We start from the raw sequence: 13991 nt of genomic DNA on the forward strand, positions 1-13991 counted from the left end.
GTTGGGGGGGGGGTAGTTATATCTACTGCCCTCCCCACCTAAACTTTTGGGTAGGGGGACGGTCCAATTGTTATGGAGAAATCGTGATGTGAACAAATTAGTTGAATATCTATTTAATTTTTAATAACATGCTGCTTCCCTCTGGTATCTTGGCCGAGGTGGGGTGGGGTGATTGTATCTACTGCCCCCCCCCCCACTCTAGCCACTCAAAGTGAACAAAATTAGCTGAATATCTAGATACTATAAGATACGTATTTATATGTGAATCCATTTGTATATTATGTCGCACCACACTCTAATCTCAAATTTTATCATTAGTAAACAAGGTTACAAAAACAGTTTGTGTGGAAACGAAAAATCCAAATCGGCCCCCGAAGTGGTCCGCTCAAGCAGATAAAAAGGCAGGTTTGATTATTTCCAGAAAGAATATCAGAAACTATGAACTACAAACTATCAACAACTACAACCCTATCTCAGTCGATACAAAAAGAAGAGACGTGCTGTTGTATTGTTAGTGCGACTAACGACTTGATAGCACAGGATACGGATATTTATTCTTATGTATTCAATGAACTGATAGTTATAAAGATATAGTTAAATCCTAAGTGTCACTTACAATGACCGCATCACGAATGAAGAGATTAGTAACAGGATTAATACAACCCTGTTTCTAATTGGACCCCCAGTAAGACTTGCTAACCATTGTCAAAAAAAAACGTAAACTCAAACTCTATGGCCACATCACAAGGTCTCAGGGCTCGCAAAGACCTTTCTTCAGGGAACAGTACCAGGAAGAAGATGAAGAGGCAGACAGAGAAAGCGATGTTAAGACAGTGAATGAAATTCTATCAAAGCAAATGACAAAGAGAAATGGAGAAAGACGGTAGACAGATATTTTGTGGAGCCCCAGTGGTGCAACAGATTAAGGGATAGGTGAAGGTGAAGTTAAATGTGAGCCAGGCCTAATTGATGTTATTGAATGATTATCTTATATATCTAATTGTTTTGTAAAGGGCCAATCGCTCATTCAAACCCTCAACAAATAAAACTTTTCCCTAGAAAAAACAACAACCTTTTCCCTTTAGTTAAGTGTATATATATATTATATATATATATATATATATATATATATATATATATATATATATATATATATATATATTATATAATAAGGTTTGTCTTCGAGTCCAAAGATTAATGAGGAATGGAGTATTTCTCGTGGCTACACAGCCCCAGCTCCGTGGAAAGTCTGCCCGGGAAAGCGGAAAGGCTAAGAACGAGAGCAAGCAGGGCCTCCAGTGCGCTACTACAGTTATTCTCCAGCGAGTGTATTTGCACGTGTCTGGAATGATTAGCAAGCATGGGCGTAACCAGGGGGGGTTGGAGTTCACCCCCCCCCCCCCCGCATGGGAGTGGATCGGAATTTAGTGACTGATTTTTTGCTTTGGTTCTGTTTATTTTAGGTGAGATTAAACACTAAATCATCACTTGCCCCAGCGCAGCCAAGGGGGTTTTGAGCTTAAAACCCCTACCAGGGGGGTTTGCAGTCTAATCCCCCTCTTCTATAAAACAAAACCAAAAAAAAAAAGAATGAAAACGACTATTCCCAAATTTCGAGAGCATAGCTAAGGAAGATTTTGATTTTAAAACCCCCTCCGAAATTTACGATAAAACCCCGCTCTTCAATCCATACATTAGTGAACAGATTCTATGAACGTAGCCAAGAAGGGTTTCGTGTTTAAAACCCCCTCCAGCGAAGTTTAGAGCTAAAAACCACCTCTTCATATAAAAAAGCAAATTACAAACTCAAAATTCTATGAGCGTAGTAGCCAGAGGGGTTTCAGTTTAAACCCCCCCCCCGCCCTTTCAGCGGGTTTGAAGGTAAAATATACCTCCTCAATTTAATTAAAAGTAATTTACACACGCAAAATGCTATGATCGTTGCCTTAGGGAGTTTGAGTTAACCCCCCCCCCCCACTCCCTTCAGTGGCGTTTGATACTAAAAAAAAAAACCTCTTCAATATAAAAAAAGCAAATTACACACTCAAAATTCTATGAGCGTAGCCAAGCCAAAGGGGTTTTTGAGTTAAAACCCCCTCCTCCAGAGGGCTTTTATTAAAGTTTAAAACCCTTTCTGATGGTTTTGAGTTTAAATACTCCCATTCAGAGAGTTTTGAGGTTGAAAATCTCTCTCAATTTTATTTTAAAGCAAACTACAGTTACCAAATTCTATAGGCTTAGCTAAAGGGGTTTTGAATTTAAAAAAAAAAAAACAGATGATTTTGACGATAAAACTTCCCTTTTTTATATAAAATCTAAAGCAAATTGCAGTCACCTTATTCCAAGAGCGTAGTCAAGAGAGGTTACAAATTTCTTTCAGTGGCTGGGCTCCATTACTAAAGCGCAGTGAATAGACATCTGCCGAAATTGAAAAAAGACTAAATGTGTCTCAACAAAGATGGCTAAGACGGGTTGTAGGTGTCAGTTATAGAGATTGAGTCTCAATCAAGGAAATCCTATGCCGAACTGGGAATCGATCCCTTAGAAAGGTTGTGACAGAGCGTCGCATGAGGTTTGGTACAATAAACGTCTTCCGAAAGAATGAAGGGCCAGAATGTAATAACGATTAATTATGTACACACACATTTATTTTTTATGGGGGGGGGGATTCCCCCCCTCCACCGAAAACAAAACCCTGGCTACGCCCATGTTAGGAAGTAATGAAAAAAAGATTACAAAACAAGACTAGAAAATCGTAATAATAATAATGATGATCTGTTCTTAGGTCCCTATTGAGAAAGAGATTTTATAGAGAGTTGTGGATGACGTGTTGAGTCTGGAATGTGTAGCTATGTCAGCTTATCATGTTCATTCTTTTGATCTATTCACTTTTGAATGTTCATATGTGTGTGTGTGTGTGTTTGTGTCTGTGTGTGTGCGCACGTAATTAATCTTCATTACAGTATGACCCTTTTTTCTTTCGGGTATTGTTTGTACCCGTGAGTTAGTGGAAAGACAGTAGACATCCCGCCCTTGCCAGCTAGGGCATCTGAGGGAGCGCTGTGAGCTCTTCCAGTGAAGTACGGGGCGAAGTTTGTGCTTTAGTATTTGGGGGGGGGGGGATGAATTAACATTAAAATCTCATCTACAATAAAGGAAATTAAAGTAAAAAAAAAAGTCACAAAATCCCCCCCTCCTTTACGAGGGAAGATTTCATTTCGAGTGGAAGGGGGGTTTGAACCCCGAAATCCCCCTGGCTACGCCCACGATCTGTAGATAATTCAATCCCTGAATGTTAAACGTGTTTGCATCTTCTCTCTGTAGACTAACAGAAGAAACTAAACATAATATTTGTCTTTAATAATTTCGCTCAAACTATGATTCGTTACTTAAAAGACTTATCTGATGTTCTAAAAAAATAATTAAACAGTATAAAAGTAAAAATAAGTCTTTTAAATGTTAACATATCATGTTATTCAATTGTTATTTATTTTTTAAAATATTTGTTCATATTTTATACACAGTGTATACTTTGAATGAAGTATTTCTAGTCTATTCTATGGAATGCCTTTTTTTTTTTACAATGTCAAGACAAAGTAGGAAATAGTGAAGTTATTTCCTTTGTCTAAAAACGTCAGCTACTTTTCCATAGACTATGTCTAGGTACTTTGCCATAGACTATGTCTAGGTACTTTGCCATAGACTATGTCTATGTACTTTGCCATAGACTATGTCTAGGTACTTTGCCATAGACTATGTCTAGGTATTTTGCCATAGACTATGTCTAGGTACTTTGCCATAGACTATGTCTAGGTACTTTGCCAAAGACTATGTCTAGGTACTTTGCCATAGACTATGTCTATGTACTTTGCCATAGACTATGTCTAGGTACTTCGCCATAGACTATGTCTAGGTACTTTGCCATAGATTATGTCTAGGTACTTTGCCATAGACTATGTCTATGTACTTTGCCATAGACTATGTCTAGGTACTTTGCCATAGACTATGTCTAGGTATTTTGCCATAGACTATGTCTAGGTACTTTGCCATAGACTATGTCTAGGTATTTTGCCATAGACTATGTCTAGGTACTTTGCCATAGACTATGTCTATGTACTTTGCCATAGACTATGTCTAGGTACTTCGCCATAGACTATGTCTAGGTACTTTGCCATAGATTATGTCTAGGTACTTCGCCATAGACTATGTCTAGGTACTTCGCCATAGACTATGTCTAGGTACTTTGCCATAGACTATGTCTAGGTAATTTGCCACAGACTATGTCTAGGTACTTTGCCATAGACTATGTCTAGGTACTTTGCCACAGACTATGTCTAGGTACTTTGCCATAGACTATGTCTAGGTATTTTGCCACAGACTATGTCTAGGTACTTTGTCATAGACTATGTCTAGGTATTTTGCCACAGACTATGTCTAGGTACTTTGTCATAGACTATGTCTAGGTATTTTGCCATAGACTATGTCTAGGTACTTTGCCATAGACTATGTCTAGGTACTTTGCCATAGATTATGTCTAGGTACTTTGCCATAGACTATGTCTAGGTACTTTGCCATAGACTATGTCTAGGTACTTTGCCATAGACTATGTCTAGGTACTTTGCCATAGACTTTGTCTAGGTACTTTGCCATAGACTATGTCTAGGTACTTTGCCATAGACTATGTCTAGGTACTTTGCCATAGACTATGTCTAGGTACTTTGCCATTGACTATGTCTAGGTACTTTGCCATAGATTATGTCTAGGTACTTTGCCATAGACTATGTCTAGGTACTTTGCCACAGACTATGTCTAGGTACTTTGCCATAGACTATGTCTAGGTACTTTGCCATAGATTATGTCTAGGTACTTTGCCACAGACTATGTCTAGGTACTTTGCCATAGACTATGTCTAGGTACTTTGCCACAGACTATGTCTAGGTACTTTGCCATTGACTATGTCTAGGTACTTTGCCATAGACTATGTCTAGGTACTTTGCCATTGACTATGTCTAGGTACTTTGCCATAGATTATGTCTAGGTACTTTGCCATAGACTATGTCTAGGTACTTTGCCACAGACTATGTCTAGGTACTTTGCCATAGACTATGTCTAGGTACTTTGCCATAGACTATGTCTAGGTACTTTGCCACAGACTATGTCTAGGTACTTTGCCATAGACTATGTCTAGGTACTTTGCCATAGACTATGTCTAGGTACTTTGCCATAGACTATGTCAAGGTACTTTGCCATAGACTATGTCAAGGTACTTTGCCTTTGATTCTTTTCACGATGAATAGACAAAAAATACCAAGATTTGACTTACCCGCTGTTCTCAAGTGCTTCCGGGTCATATTGTTTTGTGTCATTACGTTGATTTGTATAATTTCTTGAACTAAATGACTAATTGTCCAAACTGTTTGATCAATGTGAAATATTTTGTTTTTACTTTGTTTATATCTTTGTTTCTAAACTTATAAAACTATTGGTCTGAAAATAAACGAATAAAACTGTAATTTTTTTGACAACTACCAATTATACACAAGAAGGGATCGTGCCAAAGTCTTGAGATAGTTTAAATTAATTCTAGAAAAACCAGAAGAAATATGTACAACAGATTTAAATAAAAACCTCGACAAGTTGAATTTATCTTAATGTAAGGCTGGGCGATTGCTAGAGTTTAATATATAGCTTTAACCTGAGATGATGATCAGAAAATTGATAGTGTAGCCAAAGAGGTAACATTTGATAGGTGCGATCCAATGTCACCAATTTAATGAAAAGTAGACAGAAAAAAAAACAACACTTTCACGCAGAGGTTCTCACACTTGAAAATTACTTCCACTTGACTCAAGAAGTCAATTAAATGCTTTTTGCTTTTCAACTATTCTTATTGTAAATGGCATTGGAAAGAGAAACGAGTCTATCTTAGTTTCAGACTTTGTAACATTATCGTGTGAGATTTAAACATAAGACGCTCCCTGAGCCTTTGGCAGTGTTAGCTATGCAATACCAAGATGGAAACACAAAGTTCCATTTCATGAGATTACCAATTAGAAATGTGAATTCCTACTTACTGTGACGATTGGAATGGGCTGTAAGATTTATGTACAAGAGTGTTGGGTTGTGATAAACATCCGAATGGGCACAGAGTAAGCTTAATGAAACGTTGGTTGAAAGAAGTGCAGAACTAAAAGAAACAATAGTTATGTCCCTTAACACTCTTCCATAAATAGCTTCTGCCAGAATAATATCAAGTGTTAATAATAAGCATCATTATACATAATGTGCCAGGATCCTAGGAGTTAAACATATTAAAATATATGAAGTATCAATAATAGTAATAATAAAGGTAAACTTCAAACAATCAATTAATAATCATTCTATTAATGTGTTTTCCCTTTAGTATTTTCGAATCTAGCAATGACAGAGTAAATTGACCTTCTTCAGTCGTAACGACTGGGGTTCATCTCGTAGAACACTTTTTCATGTGACTGTGGAGCCCTATTTGGGAGAGACACTCCCGTCCACACATATCGCAGGTTAATGTGGCATTCGCTTTGGTGGTACATGAGCCAGCCATTTTTCGTTTGGCAAGTTTTTCTTCCAGAGCTAAGGCCCATGTTTTTTCGCTGTCCTTAGCTTTCCTGGTCACCATCTCTTTCCACGTAGAGTCTAGGGCTTTGTCTTACCAATAGTTAGTATCGATATCCACTGCTTTGAGGTCCACTTTTACATCCACATAAAGGAGATGCTGACGACATGGCTTTTTTTTAGTCGCGAGTTTCCCCATAAAGGATGACTTTCGGGATGTGATTGCCCTTCATCCGGCGAACGTCTGAGGATTGCGAAGATGCAGGAAGGACCCGTTTGAGCAATAGTGTTGCACACTCTCTTGCCAAGCAAGTGGAATAAATTTAGTTTTCTCTCTTACTTTGCCGTACAGTAGCGTGCTTAAAACGCATGCCGTTGACCTCCATTTAGGTCACTGTAGTGAGCTTCCAGTCTGTTGTTGTTTTTTTTTTTTTGCGTTTTTTTTTAATCGCCTCTTCTTGAGACAGATCCTCTTGAATTGTAGATCCAAGGTAGCGGAATTAGTTTACGGCATCCAGCTTGTTGTCATCAATGAGGATGGGAAGGTCTTATAGCAGGTGGCCCCATTACATTTTTTGTCTTCGAGCTAATTGTTAGCCCACACTTTTTACAGGACATAGAGAAGTGGAAAATATGTTTGCCATAAAATCTGGAAATGAAATAGATGCCTTCGGTGGATTTGTTAAACGCGTAGTGGATTAGCAGTGAAAAGAGTATTCTGAAGAGGGTTGGGGCCAGGCCACATCCTTGTTTAACTAGATTGTTTATGCGAAAACTTGAGGAATAAGCTCTATTAAACTGTACAGTACCTACCATATTTTGGTGGAAGGAGACAATTTTAGTAGCTTGAGTGGACAGCCTATTATCTGCAAAATTTTAAAGAGGCCATCTCTGCTGACTAGACCGAAGACTTTGTCAGGTCAATGAACGCAAAGTACAAAGGCATCCTTTGTTCTCAGCACTTTTCCTGAAGTTGACGGATGGAGAATATCATGTTGACTGTAGATCTCCCTGAGCGAAGCCTATACTGTGATTTTGGATAGACTCGATCACCGAGTTATTGTAGCCTGGGAAGTATCACTCGGGCAAAGACTTTGCCTATAATACTTTGGAGAGAAATTCCCCTGTAATTGTTGCAGTCGCTTCTTTCAAATTTGTTCTTTTACATGGTGATGATCTTAGCATACCGCAGGTCCTGTGGCACAGAACCTTCTTGACAATATTTGGAAAACAATTCGTGTAGGGAGTGGCTTATGTAGCTTTGCATTGTTTCAGAAGATCTGGGGATAACATTGCATCCAGGGCCTTTGGCGGCAGCCATCTTATTTATGGTTTTGTTGAGTTCTACTAAAGGGTTACTTCATCTAGTTCTTCATTTTGTTAGCATTGAGCGCTGAGGCAGAGGCTGAGTTTATTGTTGCATAGAGTTTGGAGTAGTGTTCAACCCATCTGTGCATTTGTTTGCTCTTGTGGTTATTTCCCAAACAGGTCCGAGAGACTTTCTGATTCCGTCATACATCGCTCTGATGTTGAATTTTTTTGGGCTGTAGCTGAATACTCTTACTGAGCTCTACCCATTATTCATTGGCAAAGATTCGAGTTGCCCTCTGCACGGTGGCTATAGCTTCTTTCAGAGTTAACAGGTTGCATTGAATGGGCGAACTGGGATACACCTTGTATGTAGCGAGTGCGCTGATGACAGATGTTATTAGTATAGCTGATTTAGTTTTGTAATTTTCCTTCCTTCTTCTGGAGATGTAAAGGAAAGACTTTTGTTGTTGCTCTTTTTCCAGGAGCATTTTTGTGGTCGCGTTCGAAAGATTCCGAAAACTGTTTCTAGAGTAAATAGCATCAACATCAACTAAAGATAAATAATGCAAATCAGTGGTTATGCAAAGGATCAAGATTTTTTTCCAGGGTACAAATGTACGATTATAAATCTCTTTAATGTTGGAGAATTCAATTACGTCAACCCTTATTTACAGTTTAAATAGCAGGATTTATGTAATTACTAGGAAAGGAACAGTAAAGGATGAGTTATAGATATTCATAAATCAATCAAATAAATTAATCCCAGAAACCGTTTACAAGTAATCAAGTAAACTATTTAAAATTCTTCGACAACATCTAATAAAATTAGCTTGTTGTTGCATAAAATCATTGATAACATTTTGATAGTCAGATATTGATGCTAATTGCTTATCAAATGACAAAAACAAATAAAGCTACACAGCCTGATCGGAGACAGTTTTCTATAAGTTTCAACATTGAAAAGTTTCTAGTTCACAAAACATCACAGATATTTTCATATGTCTGTACACTGCAACAATGTTAGGAAATGAATCTCAAATGTGCCAAACATACCGAAGACAGGTGTAAAAATGTTATCAGGAATCAAATCTCAAAATTTCTTTAATCGTGCACTTAAATTAAGTTCGCCCATTTTGCGTGAGTTTACTGTAACATGCTCTTTAATCCATTCAGTGATTCTACAAATCATCGTCAATCAATGTTTGTAAACTGTTGTGTATGGATCCGAAGATGGAAAATCCAAAACGTAATTAATATACTATTTTAAAACCAAAACTAGTATGCAATTACATTTCATGTTAGTTGCTAGAGATGCGGGAACGGATGATTCTTTACTCCAAAGTAACAAGTCCATGTTTAGGAGAACTGTTTCTGAAGATATACACCAAATTGTATTTATATCTATAAGGTCTTTGTAGGGTACATTTGAGGATGGAGAAAAGGTTCCGAATATTGGTTTAATGGGCTAATGGTGAAAACAAAGCTCTTTATCGAGCCTCATATGCATGTTTGATTTTCAACTTAACCCCCCGCCCCCTTGCTCCCCTTCCCAACTAAGGCTATGTACCCCGATCGTCGTTGAGCTGTTAGCTCTGTTATGTTTTCAAACAGTTTTGTATCCAATAATTAGACTTTGCAAGTCTGGAAGTCCCAATTTTTTGTTCAAACTCTTAATGCTCAATTTTGTTGACCATATTTTCTTATGTTGAACTTCAAGATAGAAAGATTGGGGTTGAAACACAGACCTATATAATATATATATATGTTACATTGTTTAATATCGTTTTGCCCATTTTGTTAAAAGCGCAACCAAAGAATGTTGCTGTCAAAACGGAAAGTAAATATATATTATTTTTAAACGAATACGTTAATAGGACCAAATTCTAAAGTATATCATTTTTAAATGTGTAATGCTATTTTGTTTGTTTGGACCTAAATTTCGTTTAATCATACCAAAGAAAGCAAGAGCAAGTTTGTTGTTTTTTAAATACCCTATGCCTCTTAGAACGTATCCAAAGAGGGCCATCGAGATATGGTAATTTTTGGGTTCCCAAGAGGTAAGCAGCTTTGGTACAAACAAGACCAGGGGCGGACTGGCTATATGGGCATTCGGGCAAATGCCCGGTGGGCCGGTACCCAAATGGGCTGGTAGGGCCACGAACGGGCCGCATGGATGCCACTATAGCACGCATCAAATTGTTAAAGGTTTGTTTTATAAAACCTTATAAAATGTCCATCTGAGCATTGTGTTTAAAAAAAAAAAAAAACTTTCACAGACTCTACAGTGTAATACAGTTTTAACCTAACACATTTTCCGAAATATTGTGATGGCCTACATACGTAGATACTGCTACTAGAAGGCTTCATCCTTTTAGGGCTTACACATTTAGCGATTAAAAAGCAACATAAGGCATATATTTCTATAAAGATTTACAGTTCACTATATGAATGCATACCGATACATTATCATACTTAGCATAATGACTTTGAGTTCTATAATTAGAAGCCCATTATATGATAATATACAATTTATTGGCCGGAATTGTCTAGAAATGCCCGGGCCGATTTCGACACCCAGTCCGCCCCTGAACAAGACGCTCTATAGAATATTTTCAATCGTACAGGTTGGTTCACAAGATCTATGTTTGGTCAACTAGATCTATGTTTGGTCAACTAGATCTATGTTTGGTCAACTAGCTCTATGTTTGGTCAACTAGATCTAGCCTATGTTTGATCAACTAGGTCTATGTTTGGTCAACTAGCTCTATGTTTGGTCAACTAGATCTAGCCTATGTTTGATCAACTAGGTCTATGTTTGGTCAACTACATCTAGCCTATGTTTGGTCAACTAGATCTATGTTTGGTCAACTAGCTCTATGTTTGGTCAACTAGATCTAGCCTATGTTTGGTCAACTACATCTAGCCTATGTTTGATCAACTAGCTCTATGTTTGATCAACTAGCTCTGTTTGATCAACTATGTTTGATCAACTAGCTCTATGTTTGGTCAACTACATCTAGCCTATGTTTGGTCAACTAGATCTATGTTTGGTCAACTAGCTCTATGTTTGGTCAACTAGATCTAGCCTATGTTTGGTCAACTACATCTAGCCTATGTTTGATCAACTAGCTCTATGTTTGATCAACTAGCTCTATGTTTGATCAACTAGCTCTATGTTTGATCAACTAGTAGCTCTATGTTTGATCAACTAGTAGCTCTATGTTTGGTCAACTTGCTCTATGTTTGGTCAACTAGCTCTATGTTCTTAAAACAATTGAAGAAAGTATGTTGATCTTATTATCATCAGTCAGTGCAAATGTCAACATCTTACAAGAAGTTACACTTGTGCCAGAAACAAATGAAAAATGTTTTTCTGACAGTGGCTTTAAATATTCAGTCTTGGTGGTGAATGTTCATATGCGGTCTTGGTGGTGAATGTTTATATGCGGTCTTGGTGGTGAATATTTATATGTGGTCTTGGTGGTGAATATTTATATGTGGTCTTGGTGGTGAATGTTTATATGCGGTCTTGGTGGTGAATGTTTATATGCGGTCTTGGTGGTGAATATTTATATGTGGTCTTGGTGATGAATATTTATATGCGGTCTTGGTGATGAATATTTATATGCGGTCTTGGTGGTGAATATTTATATGTGGTCTTGGTGGTGAATATTTATATGCGGTCTTGGTGGTGAATGTTTATATGCGGTCTTGGTGATGAATGTTCATATGCGGTCTTGGTGATGAATGTTCATATGTGGTCTTGGTGGTGAATGTTTATATGTGGTCTTGGTGGTGAATGTTTATATGTGGTCTTGGTGGTGAATGTTTATATGTGGTCTTGGTGGTGAATGTTTATATATGGTCTTGGTGGTGAATGTTTATATGCGGTCTTGGTGGTGAATGTTTATATGCGGTCTTGGTGGTGAATGTTCATATGCCGATTGAAAATGACGACGGAAATTATGAAGACTTTAAATCCATCAAGATCTGCGTTAGATCTCTGTGACAGTCTCATTGCTGCCTTAGTTCTCTGTGATGGTTCTATCAAGTGCAGTCAAGAGAAACGCGTGTCATCTCAGGGGATACGTTCTTCAAACTGGAATTTAGCAAGAAGTTTATTATGTTTTGCATGCACACATTGTGTTGGAGATGCTTGATATTATTAACGTGTTTGTACATTCTATCTTTCAATGAACAAAGTGTGTAAGCCTTAGTTCTTGTTGCTACGTTCACTTTCAGTGAACATAGAACTAAAGAGGTTCATAAGTTTAATATGTTACAGAAATTATAGGACGTTTTTTGCATGTTCGTTTTATTGGACCAGCCTGTTATTAGAACCAAAACGATTGCGTCCCGATGTATTCCGATTAACCGGAATAGGTCATGTGTGTACATTAATATGTAACAATTAGATCGTATCTTAGTTTATCTTATATACATATATATCCCCATAACACTAAACAACATAACGAGAGCAGATCTGCCAGATTCTACAAAGCTATTGAAAAAGAAATGTTCAATTAATTTGTGAAAGAAAAAATATTTCAATAAACATTGAACTAGTCCATTTATTTCATTTCTATCATTCATTTTACATTCCCACGTGAAATCCAATGTGGGATTAAAATTTCAATTTCAACTACATTTACAGAAAAAAAAAAGCTTCGACATTTTTTTTCAATCATTTTGTGTCTTTTATTTGTTTTTATTTTCTTAATTGAAGGCTTTATTACCATATACATAGAGAGGAGGAGAGAGAGAGAGAGAGGGGGAGAAAGTTGAAGAGTGGGAAGCGTGGTCGAGAGGCTAAGTACGCTTGAACTTGGCTGACTTCGCTACCTATGGAGGGGGCTCGAGGTTTGACACCCGACACTAGCAGAGTTGTGTTTTCTGAGCGCCTAAAGGCAGCACGGAAAACCTTCTCCCATATACCCTCCCACACACACACACACTGGTCCACAAATGAGATAGGATGCTTATGCATGAAAGTTGCGCTATATAAAAGCTATAATTATAAGAGAAGGATGACTCTGTAGTGGGTGAGTGGGAAATATGAGTTTAAATTTTGATAGTGTTCACGGTCTATGGCTAAAGGCCACAAAAAGATGACTTAAATCAGGTAAGTGTAAGCCAATAATTTATCTAAATTATAATAAACATTTTATTAATAAGGTTAGTATTAAACCTAACTGAATTACGCTACGCATCATCAAATTACACTACATCTTACTGCATTCACTAAATTTCTTTGTATTTAACTCAAATGTATTGGGTTACAATTATCACTATATAGGTTAATCATTGACTCCCACTACATCGTCCTATATCTTGAACCCCACTACATCGACCTATATCTTGAACCCCACTACATCGACCTATATCTTGAACCCCACTACATCGACCTATATCTTGAACCCCACTACATCGTCCTATATCTTTGTAAATGCAACCTTTAGAGACGTGGCGTTGATATAGTGTGACTATAGAGGGACTGGTCACTACTACTGTGTCGCGAATGCCTAGAATGCTGGGTTCGTGCTTCCTGGAGTACTCTTGACACGTGACAAACATAGATACTACTAATTGACCTAAGTCCGTTTCAGCAGACAAATATAAAGTTTATTTGACAACAATAATAATAATACTGCACTCCTTGTTAGTTACACAAGTCAAGAAAATCCTATCCACATAACAGCGGTATCAAATATATCCAATACGTTAAACTCTTCAGAGTATATTACAAATAACGTCCGCATCTCAGCGGGTAACACTGTACATAATAATACTGATTAACTACTAGAAATACATGTCTCAAAAAGACCACTGGCATCAACTGCCAAAAAGTTACTATCTAACTGAAATTATTACTCGACTTTTCTAAGTCGCTACTGTTCGTCCCGGACCAAAATATTTTCCTTGACCGCCCGGTCTAAAGGATACCACTTAACTGACTTGACTGAACTCAAAGTCAACTTTATTCATTCTACTTTCTGTTTTCTACATCAGGAATTCCACGTGTCTTTTAAACCTCTTAACATGACGCGAACATTAAATCAGGCAATGTCAACTGAGACTGTGACAATCTT

General features: G+C 37.5%; 1 protein-coding gene across 2 annotated transcripts in view; it reads right to left on the minus strand.

Moving 5' to 3' along the window:
* LOC129921914 (uncharacterized) overlaps positions 1 to 5627 on the minus strand; it is a 28917-nt gene extending 23290 nt beyond the window's left edge. Inside the window, exon 1 of one of the 2 annotated variants that reach the window (XR_008773863.1) lies at positions 2336 to 2422. Coding sequence is in view for 1 of the 2 variants with exons in the window: in XM_056005185.1 (XP_055861160.1) it covers positions 5324 to 5366 (43 nt within the window). In the remaining variant the exon portion in view is untranslated. Of the gene's footprint in view, positions 1 to 2335; positions 2423 to 5323 lie in introns of those variants that run through there. The other variant, XM_056005185.1, reaches the window with a different exon arrangement.
* Positions 5628 to 13991: the final 8364 nt, after the last annotated feature.

The sequence above is a fragment of the Biomphalaria glabrata genome, chromosome 12 (assembly GCF_947242115.1).
Source record: "Biomphalaria glabrata chromosome 12, xgBioGlab47.1, whole genome shotgun sequence".
NCBI lineage: Eukaryota > Metazoa > Mollusca > Gastropoda > Planorbidae > Biomphalaria > Biomphalaria glabrata.